This window comes from Beta vulgaris, chromosome 3 (assembly GCF_026745355.1).
Source record: "Beta vulgaris subsp. vulgaris cultivar EL10 chromosome 3, EL10.2, whole genome shotgun sequence".
Lineage (NCBI taxonomy): Eukaryota > Viridiplantae > Streptophyta > Magnoliopsida > Caryophyllales > Amaranthaceae > Beta > Beta vulgaris.
This window is the reverse complement of record NC_079204.1, coordinates 14,711,695-14,729,437: the sequence shown is the minus strand read 5'-3', so window position 1 is coordinate 14,729,437 and position 17,743 is coordinate 14,711,695. Positions and strand designations below refer to the sequence as shown.

The 17,743-nt window shown below is 36.3% G+C and overlaps 1 protein-coding gene across 2 annotated transcripts; it reads left to right on the top strand.

Annotated features, from left to right (window-relative positions):
- The first annotated feature begins 1,306 nt into the window (after positions 1-1,306).
- LOC104888850 (flowering time control protein FPA) lies at positions 1,307-14,860 on the top strand. 2 transcript variants are annotated; one of them, XR_007272531.2, is made up of 7 exons: positions 1,307-1,834; positions 2,404-2,649; positions 3,063-3,194; positions 3,414-4,396; positions 7,260-8,621; positions 13,503-13,566; positions 14,637-14,860. XR_007272531.2 is itself a non-coding variant. In XM_010673952.4 (6 exons), the coding sequence occupies exons 1-5, from the start codon at positions 1,562-1,564 to the stop codon at positions 8,602-8,604; spliced, it is 2,979 nt and encodes a 992-aa protein (XP_010672254.1). In that variant the 5' UTR covers positions 1,308-1,561; the 3' UTR covers positions 8,605-8,621; positions 14,637-14,860. The 2 variants fall into 2 exon arrangements, 1 of the variants encoding a protein (XP_010672254.1); XM_010673952.4 differs by lacking the exon at positions 13,503-13,566 and having other exon boundaries at positions 1,308-1,834.
- Positions 14,861-17,743: the final 2,883 nt, after the last annotated feature.

Below are 17,743 nucleotides of genomic sequence, written 5' to 3'. Positions count from 1 at the left end.
TGTTTGGTTCAGTTTTGGAATCAAAATGATCCCAATACTTAGTATTTGGTTTAAAATGTCTATGGAATCAAGAATGAAATCAAGTTTATTTTATTTTGTCTTATGTCTTGTTTGAATTAATCAACCGTGATACTATACAATAATTCTAATCTTTTCCTTTTTTAGACTTTTTTTATAATTATCTGGAATCATTATTGTAAAATTTTAAAATACTAGAAAATTAGAGCATGTAATCCAAATAGAATTATTTTATTTTAAAAATAAGTACGATTTGATTTGCGGTTTAGTGCGGTCTCCTGGCCATGAGGTTGGAAGGTGGAAGCTTCAATCATTGGGCTCCCACATGATTCTCTCATACCTATAGTATATATTTTGTGAACTAAACACTCCTAAGAGCATTCCCAATGGTGATGGGTTTGATCATCAAAATTTTCTACTTACTCATGTTTTGATCATTTCATGATCAAATGTATCACCTCCACCCCACTCATGAACAAAAAAACCATCAAACTCCACTTTATCTCTCCTACTTTTCACTACCCCACCTCAACTTTCTCTCTCCTATTTCTCTTTCCTACTTCAATAAATAATATAATTTACATATTAAAAATAAGAATGAATCATCTTATGATTACTTAAAATTATAATAATTAATTACCAAAATTAATTATCATTATTGGGTTATTAGTAAAATAATAATTAATTACAAAAAAAGAAGGTAAATATATTTATTAGAAAATATGATTTTTTTTTCCTCTTTTTAGGTGAGGAGGAGAAGGTAAAAAATTATAGAGAAAAATGATGTATAAATATTTTTAGAGAGAGAAAGGTGAGGAGGAGAAGTGTGTTTTTTTTTTGTTCTGAAATATATCAATATGGGTATCATTTTATAGAGGGGAAAAAAATATGAATTTTGGTTTTTTTTTTTTTGAAATACGAATTTCCAGGGAAATTTCCACGAAATTTCCCAAAAAGAACACAGCAGCAGCCACGTGGCAGCTTGCCACTGGCTGGCTGTGTGTGACTAAGCTCATTTTGTCTTCCATTCACACGGTTCATTTGCTGATGGATTTGTTCACATGGTGATGGATGACAAAACATGTCATTTGGTGATGGGTTTTCTATCACCAATGGGATGCATGTTTTTTTTGTTCAGCCCAAATTTTCTGATTTTGGTGATGAGTTATGTCACCATTGGGAGTGCTCTAAAGAGTTACAATTGGCGAAAAATCCTAAAACAAACCTTTAAATTATACTCCCGTGACTCGTGACAGCAATTGCTTTCTTTTTTCCTTTGCAGAGTATCCGACGGCCAACGGGAGATGATATATGTGCGGCCACCAATTCATCGTTATTTCTAATACAGTTATACAACATCCAAATCAACCTCGCCTTCACTTAAACTCTCTCTCCAATATCTCATCTTTCTAATTCTCTCTCTTCCCCTCTTTTTTCAACCCCGATTCCTATTTACAAACCCTAATTCTTCCTTTTACACACAATCTCCCCCAATTTCCCTCTCGATTTCTAGGGTTTCGCTCAAAATCTCAGATCAATAAAAATGCCGATAAAGCCAAAGAAGCAAGGGTACGGACCAGTAATGGAGACTCTCTCGAGCCATCTTTGGGTCGGAAACTTACCACCAGATGTCACCGAATCTGAGTTGACAGAATTGTTCGATAAACATGGATTGCTTGATGGCATTACATGTTACGCTTCTAGAAGTTACGCTTTTGTTTATTATAAGCGTGTTGAAGATGCTGCTTCTGCCAAAACTGCTCTTCAAGGGTTTTTAATTAATGGCAGTCCTATTAAGATTGAGTTTGCTAAACCGGTTTGTTCTTTTCTTTATGATTATAGTTATAATTTTGATTTTTGTTGTAAGTTGTAATCGTTTTCATTACAGTTTTATTCTGATTTGGATTTGATTAGTCGTGTAATTCGATTGCGGAATGTCGAATTCTGGTGTTTGATTATTTGATTTTTTTTTTTTTACAAAAACCTTAAATTGGATTCGGGTTTAAAAGATGTATTTGTGTATGGCAGTTTGAAGAGATAGAATTAGGGTAATTCAGATTATGCGCCTTTAGAACAAGTTGTCAAACTCTGCTTAACCAATCGAAACAGCGTGGTTTTGTTAGGTTGAGCAATTATACTGTTTACATGGTCAACTGGATATTTAGTTTTATTCTGCGAATGTGTTACAACTTGTCGGGCTTATAGTAGGATATGCAGGTTCTGGGGAAAGGATTAAAATTAAATTCTAAGGGTTCTGTATGTTGCTTGTATCTAGCATGATTTTGATAAATATCTTGTTTATACTTTTCTAGGGCTAGAAATTTAGTCTCTGAATGAAGTTTAAGTTATTACCTCAGACTATCATAGTAGACCTTAAACTTGCAGGCTAAGCCCTCTAAGCATGTATGGATTGGTGGATTTGGCTCATCAGTCACGAAGGAAAAGCTAGAGGAAGAGTTGAGTAAATTTGGTCAAATCGAAGACTTTAAGTTCATTAGAGACCGGAACACTGCACTTGTTGACTTTGCTAGGTTGGAAGATGCTTCAGCAGCTGTGAAGAATGTGAATGGGTTGCAAATTGGTGATGATCGCATACGGGTTGATTTTCTGAGATCCCATCCCGCGAAAAGGGTAGGTAGATACTTTCTGAGTTCTAAATAAGCAATGAGTATTGAGTTCTGGATTTGTATATGGGGCTGTCATTGTCTAGTACTGCCTCTTGTTTCCAGTACTGATGTTGTAACATTTACGTGGTGTGTGCGTACCACTGTATGATGCTGATCTGCAGCTTGTCTGTTTTTTCCTCCCTAAACTGCAAAAAATTTGTTGGCTGTTCTGTTTCCTTACTTTGTTTTCCATACTATTTATTTCAGAGAAGTTTTAGCATTAATTTGCAGCATCGTGGCATCATTATCGTTTTTGCTTGTTTAGCCATCAAGATAACCTCGTCTCGAATTTAGCTTATTTTATCTACTGGTTTTCTTAATGCCCCTTTACCATTTTGTTGGATATTTTTCTGTTCTAATTTTTTTTTTCAAAAACAGGAACAATATGACTTCCATGATATGGGGAGTGGACCATATAAAGGCTTTGGCGGTCCTGATCCATCATGGATAAATCCAGACATTATGAGGAATTATTCAGAGCCAATGTATTCAGGACATAAGAGACTGCAGGTATGCTACCTTTATGACTATTCAATACTACTTTTGCTGACTGATAAACCGTCAAGCTTATAATGATTTTTATGGTCTGTGTGTAGAAGAGAGTTTTGTTTATTAATAGTAATCCTAAATCCCCCTCCCCTCCTCCATTCATTACTTCTTTCCATATTTTGACTGGTGAACTTTAAGGTGAAGTGTGTAGGACTCTTAATAACTATTATTTGCTTACAGCCATCTCAACCACTTGGAGGTCGTAAAGGAGGTCAACCCAGCAAGGTATTGTGGGTTGGGTATCCTCCTTCTGTTGTGATAGATGAGGAGATGCTGCATAATGCCATGATCCTGTACGGAGAGATTGAGAGAATAAAATGTTTCCCTTCAAGAAATTACTCATTTGTAGAATTCAGAAGTGTTGAAGAAGCAAAACATGCGAAGGATTCCTTGCAAGGAAGGCTATTTAATGATCCCCGAGTCTCAATAATGTTCTCAAACAGTGATTTGGCTCCTGGCAAAGATTTTGGACCACCACATTCTGGATTTAGAGGCCAGAGGCCAGATGTGTTTGGAAATGAACTTCCTTTTAGACCTCCCTTTATGGATATGTTTCCTTCAAACCATGCTATGCTGCCAAACAATTTTCATGGCCCTCCTGCACCTAATGGTATGCATGGTCCTGGTCTACCAAGACCATATGGGCCTAGAGGAAGTTTGGATCCGCTGTTGCCAACTCCAGATTTTCATGATCCCAATGTGCTTTCTTCAATGTCTGATCGGACTGCAAATGCTGCCGTTAATCAAAGAAAATTGTCTCCTTCTGCTGCTGGATTGCTTCCATCTCCCGCATTGCCAGGTAGGGCATCCTATAAGACGAGTGGGTGGGATGTTCTTGATCCAAATCAGCTTCCAAGGGAATCAAAGAGGTCTAGAATAGATGGTCCTACTTCATTTCATGATCCTCTCACAGTAGGAAAAGGTGATGATTATATTGCAAGTGGTGATCAGCATTATAGCTCTGGTCCTCAATTTATAGGTGGACCATTAGCTAGAGCTCAGATTGATAGTGGATTGAGTCCACCAGACACCGGAATTCCAAAAGGAAACGTTATGGGACATGCTAGTGAGGATTATATTTGGCGTGGCGTCATTGCCAAGGGTGGTAATCCTGTCTGCCATGCTCGATGCATACCAATGGGAAAAGGACTAGAGTTTGAACTGTAAGAATTTCTTCTTATTTGTGGAGTATTCTCATTTGACTTGTTCAAAATTTCTATAATTCTTCGAACTTATGAGGTCCACTCTTGTTACAGCTGGGCTCTTATAATATTATGCCCTCTTGGCAAGGTCACAAGATTATAAAAGCCTGTTTGGCATAATGTTGACAGAGGTTTCAGGATTAGAGAGAGGAATGCAATCACATATTCATATCTATCCTATTCAACTAGTTTCATAGAACTGTCTGCCTGTTTGGTGCACTTTAACCGCCCTCATTCTTTCTTCTTCCTTTTTATCACTCCATCTCTCTCTATCTCTGTACTCCTCTACCCTTCTTGGAAGTGATTTTGATACTGGTGGTGGGGGAAGGTTTAATGACAAACCACTAGCATCAAGACTTTTCAATTTTTGTTTCTTATGGTTGTGACAGTTGTAGCAACTATCCCCCATTGAGAATTCCATTGTTTCAATAGCCGTCTTTGAAGTATATGATTTGCTCTAATATTGTAATAATGCATGTGATGGTTACTGGAGCCTAGTCAGTCACTACTCATTCTGTTCTATAATAGTGTAATAAAAGGTATTTTCATTATAGGAAACTCCAAAAGATTAATTCACCAAAATTATGTCAGTTCCTTCTTTGAGTACAATCATATTCTCACATTGAACTTGTAATACTGTGTCTATTTTTGTCAAACATTTATAGACCAAGAGGACACTTCTTTGAATATGAACGAGGCAACTGATCATACCATAAGAAGTTTTGTGGTGGTTAGAGTTTAAGGTGAGTGGATAATGTGTCTTGAGTCTTTGGAGGTCGTCCTGAAGATTGGTTTTTGGCATGGTAATTCTGACTTATCAGTGGTAGGTCTGACGGGGGTGGGACTGACATATTAGCTGGTATTTGTAAATTTACAGATTGATTATAGAGATTGTGTACACTTGGTGAAATTTTTTGAAGTGTTGAAGCATTGATATATGTTAAAAGTTAAAACAGTCGACTGAGTTGTTATAGATTTGAGGGATATTATCTCACATAACCTTGACATATAGGTCTTTTTCGCAAGCGACCCCAACATTCTCGCCCTTATAGCGGATAACCCTAAACTTGTAATTTGTCATTAAACCTAACTGAATGTTGGACGACGCTAACATGGTTTTAAAACAAAAATAATTAGGATTTCTTTTTGAAAAAAAATAAAACCTGAATGTTCCTCTCTCCTCTTTCTCTCTTTTGTTCCTCTTTTCATTCTATAGGGATTTCGGCAGCATCGACAATTAACAACAACAGAAACACCAACTGCATCATCTTCGATCTCAATATATTGGGATGTGTTTATTCGATTGATCGTAATTTTCTGGGTTTTCTGCAATTTCTTGGTTTGGACCTCACGCTTAGACTGATCTGTGTTCAAGAATGATTCCCTCCTTCTTGAAGAGAACTCATCCATATTCTTCATAGAGATGCAAAAACCATTTGGCTTGCATTCTTCACCCACACTCCTCCATCAGCACTTAACCAACTTAATTTGTATTGTTTAGGATGTCCATAAATTCTCCAGCCGCCTAGCGCTTGTGGGACCCAAAGCCATTGTCGTTTTCGGGGAAGAGAAGATGAGCAGTGAATCATGTCGTCCCTCCTAATTTTGTTTGAAAACCAAAAGTAGTAGTGAGGGTGGGCAGGAAGGGCCGGAATTGGGTGTATTATTCGTCTGCTCATCTCCACCCACCCATTGCTACCTTTTCTCCCAACTACTGGCCGCAAATTTTAAGGTTTCAGTCAATTTTCATAAATCCTTCTTCCTCTTCTCTGAAAACCACCATGCATCCAAATCTGATTCAAGAAATCCAAAGCTCTCGACCGGAACGAAGAGGCAAAATGCTGTCCTCTTCTTATTTTATGTTGTCGAAACGAAGAGAGTGAGAAAAGGAGAGAGAACGTGATCGGAGGAATTAGGAGAGAGAATGCGAGCGGAGTAGCAAAAAAGTATGTCCAGAGGTTGTTTGGCCGTAAAAACCACCGAGTCTGGGTCATGGTTGCTGGTGTTGTTGGCGTCATTGCTTGTTCTGGGGGATGGGGTTGGGTTTCAGTGGTTTGAGGCTGGGTGGGGTTTAAGAGAAAGAGGAGTGGTGATTTGGGTTTTTTGTTTTATTTAAAAGAGCACTTATTGTTTTCTGGTTTAAAAAAGTTAATACCGTTTGCCATTCCGTTAGTTTCAGTGACAAAATACAAGTTTATGGTTATCCGCGATAGAGGTGAAAATGTCGGGGTTATTTGTGAAAAAGGTTTATAGTTACGATTAGGGAAGGAGGGGGTGAAGCTACTTCGAACTTTAAGTGTTTCACTTGAGGATTGAGCTGTGTTTATCTTCCATGCTTTCCCTTGGTGTTCATCTACCAATTCTTTTGTGACATGGCTTCAACTGAATGAGTTGTGACCAACTCTTGTTACTATGGTGATGTTTTTTTACAGCATTTAGGTCTCACTGTAATGTCTTTCTATCTCAATATAGATATCTGCTGATAGGCTTTTATCAAAAAGAGTACATCTTGTTTGGTTTACATTTTTATTGTATGTTATAGTATGAGGTGATTTTGGATGACGGACAGAGGTTTACGTTGATGTTTCTCTGTTGGGAGTTTAGGTGTACGGACAATGTTGCATTTGAAGTAGTGTTCTCTTCAATTTCAAGATGTTGTAGGATCTCAAAATTTATTCTCTGTTTACTGATGGTTTAAATGATAATTATGTTTTTTGTGTGTGCAATGACACCATTGGAAGAGTCGTGTTAGTTATTGTGAACTTGACTTCTAGTTTGTCATGTCTGCTAATGGAAGTTATGTATTTTTTTCCCTTTTTTGCAGACCAGAAGTTGTCAATTGTTCTGCAAGAACAGGACTTGATATGTTGGCGAAGCATTATGCTGGTGCAATTGGCTTTGACATTGTCTTTTTCTTGCCCGACAGTGAAGAGGATTTTGCTAATTATACTGAATTTTTAAGGTATCTTGGCTCAAAGAATCGTGCTGGTGTGGCTAAATTAGATGATGGTACCACATTATTTTTGGTCCCACCGTCAGATTTTCTGACGGATGTTCTTAATGTGACTGGACGTGAGCGATTATATGGTGTAGTGCTTAAGCTGCCTCAGCAACTCCCAGGTGGTGCATCTCTTCCACAGGCAGTACAGCAACCACTCCCTATTCAGCAAACAGAAAGTCAGCTGGGTCCTCCTACACATGAATATGTTGCTCCTGATAGAGAATTGGCTGCTCATATGGATTATGGTAGAGCTGTACATGATGACACAGCAATGCATTCTAAAGCACCCTTCCAGAATGCGTCTGTTTCACAAGATCAATCTTATGAAGGTGTTCCTTCTTCACAACGACCTGCTGTCACATTAACACCTGAGCTTATTGCTACACTTCAAGCATTTATGCCATCCAATTCCCAATCTTCAGCCACTCAAAGTGCTCAGCCACAATTAAGCTCTTCCACAACAGGGCTTACACTATCCGTTTCAGCAAATGAGAAAGGAGCTTTCTCACAGAATTGGAGCCAACAGCCTCAAGTTATTGACTCAACTGGGCAATCTCAACAGTTCGGAATTCAAGGATATTCTAATGCACCACTTGCTACTAACTTCCAGTCATTTGCGTCCACCTTAAACATGGGAAGCCACCATGTTCCACTTCCTTCAGCAAATATGCAAATGCAAAATCCTCAATATAACTTTCAGGAGCAGGGTTCTGTTGCTTTGCGGCCTCCTAGTGCTCAGCCAGTAACAGCACAGAACCAGCAATTCATGCCACCGATGCAGAATATGCAGCCTCATCCTTCAGATGTTCCTCATAATTTTCAGAAGGGTTATGGGATGATGCATGGAACACCGGTTGGCTCTTATGCGAAAGCAGATAGTCAACAGCATACTGATCAAGGTTCCTACTCCAATCAAGTTAATGGTGCTAATCTTTCCCGTCCAGAAACTTTCTTGCCAACCTCTGCTGGGAATATGAACTCAGAGTCTCTGAATCCACTTGAAAGATCGCAAACACTGCCATCTGGAATTGGTCAAGGCTCATCAGAGGTTGAGGTTGACAAAAATCAACGTTATCAGTCTACTTTACAATTTGCTGCCAATCTTCTACTTCAAATTCAGCAGCAGCAACAGCAGCAGTCAAGTTCCCATATGGGAAATCAACAGTGAGATTTCCTTTTCTATAGGTAGGTATTTCTCATCCAGCCAACTTATGGTATTGTTCGTGTATTTCCTGATTCATGCAGTTTTGTGTTATGTTTTGGTTAGCTCACTAGTGGTGTATTGGTGTATGTTGCTGTTTCATGCTATGAAGCACGGAAATTTTTGGGACCCAAGGTTTCCCTGTTTCATTTTCCAAAACTTTAGCACTTCTCGTGCTAATGAAGTTCGAAAATTGCTAGGATTTCAGGTTTTTCTGTTTTGAAAGTGTTCCTGTTTTTGAAATCCCATGAAAGTTTCCGTGCTGCATAGGTTTTGTGTACATTTAAGTATATACGTGATTCCTTCTTTTCTTTCCTTCTTTTGTGTGTTTGGGGAAAGGGCAGGAGAACAGGGTTGTGGGTCCAGCGGCTTCCATATTAATCTCCTTATTTAGGTCTCTCTGATTGTAACTGAATTGATGCTTGCCTCTTGAGTGCCGGCAGCAGGGTTTTTTTTACTGCATGTAGTTCGGCGGACCTTCAATTTTGTTGTTGCGGCCTTCATACTTGCATTGTTCCAGATGTAGTAATATGTTTACACTTTTACAGTTGCTGCTTTCTGGTTTTAGATCCAGATTTGATTGGGAAGCCTTCTGCGTTGTTTAGAATTTAGAGTTGGCTGTGGAGTATGGACAAGCATGTTTGTGCTTGTCTTTTGCCTAATCGAATTCAAGCACAGCTGGTACACTGGTACCATTGTATCTGTCATGTAGCAGCATACCTTGACTTAGAATAGGAACTATCTTGTGCTAGATTACTTCTAGCTGCTTTTGTATATGAGATGTGGTGCATGCTGTAGATCAATACGGGAGATGATATCAAGGAGACATAAATGTGTTAGGACACACGTGTATCAGCATGTTATGGAACTAGTATGGGAGAGACCTTCAGAAGGTAAGGTTGAGGGGTGGTGGGTGGACAACATGCAATGTGATTGTCTGAGAGCGTGTTTTAGGTTTGGTGGCCTTAGGGTGGCAAACTGTGGATGGCTCTTGTAGGAAGAATCATGTTCTTCGTTCCTTGTGATTTTCAAAATTGCGTTTGACACAAATATTAAGGATTGTTGTTACAGTTGAATTGAAGTTCTGGTAATAGAGTGAAGAGAAGTCTATGGAGTAGAGGATGGATTGATGTGATGGTCAGAGAGAAGTGTAATTGAAATAGAAGTGTAGAAATGTTCGAAATTGCCCAAATAGGCAAGTCCAAGGGGTGGAGGGAGTATTAATTTGTTGTGAAAGTGGGGGATAGCAGCTGTTGTGAGAAATATGTTTGCCTGTGAAAATTTGTTCAGTAGTGGAAAATTAGTGTCTTGAGAAATTTAACTAGTAACTTCTGAGACAACTTAGTAGCTCCCAGAGGTGAAATTCTAGCAGTCCTTCCCCTTGAACGTACTGGACTTGGTTCAGTGGTTGTCAAGTTAATGATATTGCCTTCTTTTTTAGGTCAGGCCTCCGTATGTGCTATGCTTACTTTTTCTCCCATTCATGTGCATGAGTTGATTCCCCTTTTAAATTGCGTACTTTAGTTGCCATCTTTTTGCACAGTCTCATGATTTTTTCTTCCACTGGTGCTTCCTTTCCGTGTTAACTATTACTGATGCTTTCATCTTTGATCTTTTTGTTGAAATCATGTCATAAGATGCCTTCACTACATTTACTAGGTGTATGTTTAAAATGGTGCTTGATGTGTTTTTTTGTGACTTGCTCATGTTCTCTGTGTAGCTTTGTTTCAAGTTGTTTTTTTTTGGCCCCCTTTTCTAGAATCCTAGTCTATTTGTAACTATTGACTTGTAAATGTTTTGTATTGCAAGTTATTGTTTTATGTTGGTAATGGAGAGTTGGAGATACCTTTTGTATTATTTTTCTCCGATGACCTAATATCTAACAGCCCATCTACCTACTTATACGGGTAATCCACACTACTAGAGAAAACACAAGCGAATATGAGAGAGGACTTTAACGCCGGGGTTGGATTCAGGACTTCAGGTACAAGTCAGGGTTTTGTAGGACATCCCAAATTGTTTGCTACAGATGGAGTTTGCGACATGTGATGTATGTCAGAATTTGTGGTAGCAAACAATTTGGGAGAGGAGTACCTGAGTTGGATTGGACAAACAAACTGCCAGTTTACAGTAATTTTTCATGTTTGCAGTGAACCATATGCCATGTAGTTCATCATCAGGAACCAGTTATAATGTAACAACGGGGAGGTTAAACTAAAAAAACAGAAGATAAAACATTTGGGTTTGCGTATAATTGTCAGCTATATAACCCAGCTAATATATGGGTAAATTCTATAAATGCTAAATAGAAGAAACAGGTAATGTGTATATTATGTTGAAGCCAATTCTGACATATAGGTAATCTGATCTGAAAGACTAAAGTCTGTCAATTTTTAGATGCTTCTAACTTCTGAACGTTTCAAAGACTTGTAAATTATTGGAACACGAGTCCTAAATGGAAACTACTGGGTTTTGTAAATTCCAACTTCCTGTCTGGTCCAATTTAACCGTCTCCCTTCTTGCTGCCATTATTTGTGGTGGTATTCTCTACCTGCCTATGCTAATCCATGCTGCAATTACCGTCAAAAATCAAATATATAAACTTGTATTTCGTCTTTCAATTGCCCTCGTGTTACGATTGCAATAAGCGTTGGTAGGATTTTAAGCTATAGATTCCTTTTTGATTTATCTTTTTAACTTCAACCAACTCAAGCAAATCAACCTCAATATTAGAAGTATTCAAAGGTGTACGATTGCACTATTGTGGGACGAGGGTGTGCGCTCCTGCTAAAACAACATAATACGTCAATTACAGTAGATTACATCCTAGCTATTCGCTGACAAGTTGCTAATTAGTTCGAACAATCTGGCATAGATGCAACTTGTCTTGCTACAGCCTACATGGGTTCAACTCTAGCCCTTGAAGATGGGTGATCGGGGTGGCTGGGCTCTATATTCTAGTCTGGTCTGTGCTGTCATTCAGCACAGAAGCAATCAATTCCGCTATGCGATCAAAATTAGTTCAGTGGATGTCGTGAGGAAAATAGATAAAAGAAAAAGGCCAAAGAAGAGGCAAAAGCTACTCAGGTTAATAACAATTACAAGTTCAACATAACATAATATACTAATGATTGTAATCTATTACGTTCTAAGAAACCTATCGATGGCACGACGGGTTATAATATAAATCTAAATCAATTTGAACTTGGATTCCAGACTACTATTTATTACATGTTCGTCTACCAAATGTGAGGGAATAATAGCTGCAATGTTTTTATGGTGATAATAGTAAGTTGCTCTTGCGAATGTGTTAGAGACTTGCTTGAAATCTGCCACAGTTTAGGTAAATTGAGTGAATCGCAAGGTCGTGCGTAAAGTTGTTAACGTTTAAGGTTTTATGTCGACAAGGGGAACAAAGGGTATAAGTTGCGAGAATTCCATGGCTTGTTGCTCTAGTTGAATATAGGTTAGTTTGTTTAATTGATTTTCATTCCTTAATTTTCTAATGAACGCTTTTTAGAATATACGCCTTGTTCAACATTAGTTCCCACGTGATGCCATACGATTATACTATTTCTAAGACGCATACATATCAATTCCTTATCTCGTTTGTTAACGAATGTTTCTTATTTTTTCTTGTTCTTTTCTCTAGAATTAAGGAAATTACGCACTATACTAAAAGCAGTCTAGGTGGATTATTCTTAATCCTGTTTCAACAAACGAGTATTATTTTTAGGACTATGTAGCTATTATTGTCGGTTGAGTTAATTGTAAGATGAATAATCAAAATTGCACCAAATAAACCCATTACTAATTAAGAAAAATTATGTGTTAGTGACATGAATACTATTGAATTGAGTTTGAGTTGACTTCAAGGTCTTTCCATTTTATGTCGATTTTGTTATGATCGTTGGGAGAGAATGTAGATTAAGTTTAGGCAAGAATTTGTAGAAAGTTTGGTTTTATACTTTATGCTTTTCTATATACGTTTTCATGCTACTCTATTATACATCGTGCCTTTCAACATAAAAAAAAAGGGTTTTGCGTTAATGTATCGATCGTTTTGGGTGCGTCCTTTTTACCTTAAAAAGGTGTTAAGGGTTGATTAAGTCCAACTAAGTATAAGCATATTGTGAATTTAGGCTAAGAAGTTCATTATGTTTGGATAAGTTCAAGAGTTTAAAATATGCTTAATAGGTATTAATAGTTTGGTCAAGGTGTTAATAGTCCAAATAATCATGAGGACGACACGGTTGTGGTGGCTTTTGGGTAAGAATAGTTGTCTCAAGCTATCTTCTTCTCGTAATAGTTGCAATAGTTTGACCGATACATTTGTAAATGAACAACTTTGATCAATGATTTCCCTAATTATGTATTAGTGAAATGAAGTAAAGTTGAAATTTTGAAAATAAGGTTATTTTTTGCATATTAACAACCTCATTTTTAGAGTTCATGTTCCATTTTAATGAAATTTAAGCCTAATTAATACGGTTATTTCTACATATTCATTAAGGACATAAAATTTTTATTAAGGGAGAATATAATGCCCAACTTATAAGGTTTTCGAAGTTCTTTTCCTTAGTAGTTGAGTTAAGGAGTCTCCAAAGTGCATCTTAACGGAACTTAGTTACACTTAATTAGATGATAAGTATGTTGCACATCTTTATTACGAGTTAGGGTGTTTATGTAAAAACGCGAAAACTTGTGACATTGCGTGAGCTTAAAAATATAAAATCGGTTGAGATTTGCCAACGGGTGAGCTGGCTTGAACTAAGGCAACCTAACATGGTTTTGGCCAACATGGCTTGGTATGTATTGCACCTTTTGGTTTATGTGCTATCTTGGGTATTTAACCTTTCTTCTAGGTGGGTAAATTAAGGTTGATTGCAAAGAGGGAGAGAGGGGAGTTGGTGATCACTTTTGCAGAAGGTAAAACTCGATTCCAAGATCTCTGATATGAGGTGATGCCAGTATCACTAAACTATTACATACGGCTTCTCGAAAGTATACCATGATCGCAAACAAACTTTAACATGACAAAAGTACGAAATTTTTCCTTAAGCTTGATGGCACAACTAAACACGTGGGCTACGCTGGCCTCCATTTTAACAAGGCCTAATAAGAAAATATGAATATCTGCCAGACATTAGATGAGGTACTCCCAACCTTAAGATTTATCGAGTCCTAACATTAAGGTTTATCAAGACTAAATACTAGGTCATATTAGTTCTAGATATGGAATTAATTTATTTATGATAAAAGGGCGAATCAAATTTAATTCTCACTTTTGATTTCTTCTCCTTTTAAATCTGCTTGACAGATAGAAAAGGGTAAAGTGAGGTAAAAAACGAGGTATCAAATTTTGATGATTTTCTTGCCTCTCATATATTAATATACATAATTTTATAACTAAATTAAATTTGGGACTAGGTACTTGATTATGTAAGCGGATTTAATGGGTGTTTGGTTCCATTTTCCTTTCCAGCGAGTAAGGGACAATGAGTTCAAAAGACTAAGAACAAAGATTGGTTATGATTAGGTTCAAAAAATGTACTATGACATGTTCAAGCGATATTGATTGTGGTCATGACAGGTTTTTAGTAGTTGGAAATAGGATAATCGCTCTAGGAGGAGAAAAGAAGAAGTTTCTGACAAAAAATTTCCACCGTAGGAGATGTATTTAGCATATTAAACTGATCGAAACTTTTCATTTCCGTTGAAATAAACCACTCAATAAAATAGTAATTAACATTAAAAAAAATAGATAATATTCTGTGTATCAAAGTCAATATTTCTTTTATAAGGAAAAGTTAAAATTTATTAATAAAAGCAACACAATATCTACAATAAGATAATCTACAGTGTTCTAAAGTAGATAAAACATTGCACCGTTATTGAAAAAATTCAAGTTAATTTTACTTTCTCATTCGTGTGTATTAATAAAAAAATTAGTCGTCCTAATTATTCCTAAATAATTTTTGTGTCTCTTTTTGTGACAGGTTGTGTAGAATCTAGACATTTCTGGGTAATTACGAGGGTCAGCTGCTGATGCAGCAGAGATAAACTCATCACGTTCAAGACTGTATTTGTTATGGAAATTGAACATTTTCTTTATTTACTTTTCGTTTGTTATCAAAATATTGGTAGTGTTGTAGTTAGGCATTTTTTCTCCTTTCTTTTTGGTTCATCTTATGTTTAGTTGTGTTAGTCTCCTCTTTCCGTCTTTCCTTTTTTGTAAGAATATTTGTTTATTGGATTTAGCAGATAAACAAAAAGCGCATAAAATCATCCATAATTATTACCATCACATCGATTAAAAGCATGTAATTTAACCATATAAGTAAGGACAATTGTTAAACGTATCTAAATAAGGAGTATTAGAGTAACTTAGTGACTAAAAAGTGGTTCCATTTCAAAACTAAAAATATTACAATATAGATAAACAATATATTTTTAACATGATAAACTAATGGCTGAATATCTACTTATTTACCATCCATCGACCATATCACCCATTGACAAATGTCTAAATCAGAATCATTCTAATTTTTTTGTACAGAATAATATTTATTAGTATATTTAGCAAAACAATAGTAAATAATCTTTTTTTGCTAGCCAATATATATATATATATATATATATATATATATATATATATATTAATATATATATATATATATATATATATATATATATATATATATATATTATAACTAATAATCTAGTACAAGTAATTCTAAAGTTCTCGTAGATTTATAAGAAAAGTCGAAACAAACCAAAAAAAACCTTCTTATAGTTTATTTGTTGATTGATCATCCAAAATTGTCAAAACAATTATCAACAAGAATTTAGTTCTTGTTACAGACGTGATGTATATTGGAATCAATCAAGCAACAATTGAAGTACTATCGTGATGCTATTGGGACCCATCAAACCTTAAACACATATTTTTGTTTAAGGTTTGTTTTCGTAAAAAAAATTGTGTTTAAGGTTTCTTTTCGCAAAAATAAAAATAAAAATAAGGTTGTTTATCACAAATTTTATGTTTTATAAAGTGGTTTTCAACAAAAATAAATCCATTTTTTAAGGGAGCAAATGAGACATCATGGTGTGGGCATAAAAATATTGCTTTATGCCACATCATTTATTGTTTGACTTAACTATTATCATTAAATAATCATCAAATTAATTAATTTGCGCTTGCTATTAGATTGGACCCATTTAAATAAAGTAATTTATTACTCCCTCTATTTTCTTTTGTTGTCCCTATTTTTCCCATTGGGAAAGTTCAATATATTGTTCATATTTTGAATCTTTCCATAAATAATATTTCATCCGTTTAGAAATAGTTGCACCATTTGCATAGTGTTTACTATTCACATCTAACACTTTGATTATCTTTGGTGATTTATATTTTAGGAAAACCATATGAGTTCTTGTTAGATTTGTTTTGATGTATATTTTTTTAATATTAACTTTTTATAATTTTTACTCATTGATAATTGAAGATATTAATGTTTGAAACCATGCATCGGCAAGTGTGAAAACATGAAACGGTGCAACTATTTTTAAACGGAGGAAGTATAATCTATAAATCAAATTTTCCATTAGTTTCATGTTGCAATAAACATGTTCACGCTATTCAATAGTCTTATTTCACACTAGTTTATAATTACTTTACACTTTTACCCCTCAAACTTTTTGTAACATTGGTTGCCTAACATATAATAACTCAAAAGGGCAAGAATTTTTATTTTTAGTCAATTTAATTTTATTTAAAATAGTGGAATCTTACTCATTTTTTGAGTTGTATTGATTTCTTTTCCAATTCCAAATAGGAACAACAAAAGAAAATTGAGGGAATATTGGGTCAAGGTCCCATTAAATAAGAGGAGGACTAATAAAGGGTTTATGTCCATGATGAGGCCATGTAGTAATATACTTTTTTTTTGAGGGAGTATTCCCATGTAGTAACATACTTGTAGAGCTTATATTTAAGAAAACTCTATAAATACAATTCCCGTCTTCATTTTCGAGATGAGATAAAAATAGAAGATAAAAGAAAGACTACTTCACAGCTCCTAATGTTTCTCCACTATTTCCAAACTAAGAGGAAAAAGAACAAGATATAGACGGCGTGTCATTCCATTCTTGGAGATCATCCTCGGATGGGAACAAGTCCCAACGTCACTCAATCGAGAATAATTAAACCGAAGTTACAAGTTTGTCAGATTAGTTCATGATCCATTTAAAGTCAAGTGGGTATCGAATCAGTGGAGGAATTAGAGATAGCAACTATTATCCAGAGGCAGTTAATGAAATCATATTTGCCGTACATCTTTTTAATTCTAATTTCCAGACTTAAAGTTTGTATTTGCAATTGGTTGTAGGAGTTTCGATTATCGTCAGCTAAGGATGTGGGGAGGAGAGTTGAAACAGATATAATTTTGGGCTTTCCAGATTTACAAATAAAGGAAGGAGATATTAGACGAGAGATTAGCATGAAGCCAATCATGACCAGATGACAGGGCATGAAAAGACAGAAAAGGTTCATAAACGTGGATGAAAGGGGAACCCTCTAATTAAATGTTATAAACCTCAATATTGGTCTTTGCTACATCACTTTCTTTCTAACATTGAACTTCTATTTGTCACCCCAAAACTACTTAAAATCGCCCCAAAAAAGTTGAAATTACATCTCTAACATTTTCTTTCTTTTTCCCTAAACCACCACCAACTCCACCACCAACCACCCCACTCCACCACCATCCAACTCCAGCCACCGCCACCCCATTTCCATAGCCACCCACCAGCATCCCCCACCCTACCCCCACCCCACCAGCCACCCCCATCCCTGCAAGCCCCACGAGCAGCACCCCTACCACCACCTGCTATCACCTACCTTTTCACTGCCACCCGCCACCTCCTTCACCCCCACCTACAAAGCCATCAAATTTTTTTTAGGGACACCACCTCTTGCCACCACCACATCCAGCCCACCGCCACAATCTTTGTTCTAAAATTGCAGATTTGATTATTCCCAGAAGCTCACCACCATCGATGATACTTGTCGCCTTTCATGAACTACTTCTTATCTGCTACACCC

What these genes read in the sequence shown, in the direction of transcription:
- LOC104888850 (XM_010673952.4), top strand. Translation starts at nt 1,562, where the DNA reads ATGCCGATAAAGCCAAAGAAGCAAGGGTACGGACCAGTAATGGAGACT. An exon ending in GATCCCATCCCGCGAAAAGG is followed by an intron (nt 2,650 to 3,062) that starts GTAGGTAGATAC and finishes TTTCAAAAACAG; the next exon opens with GAACAATATGACTTCCATGA. An exon ending in CAGGACATAAGAGACTGCAG is followed by an intron (nt 3,195 to 3,413) that starts GTATGCTACCTT and finishes ATTTGCTTACAG; the next exon opens with CCATCTCAACCACTTGGAGG.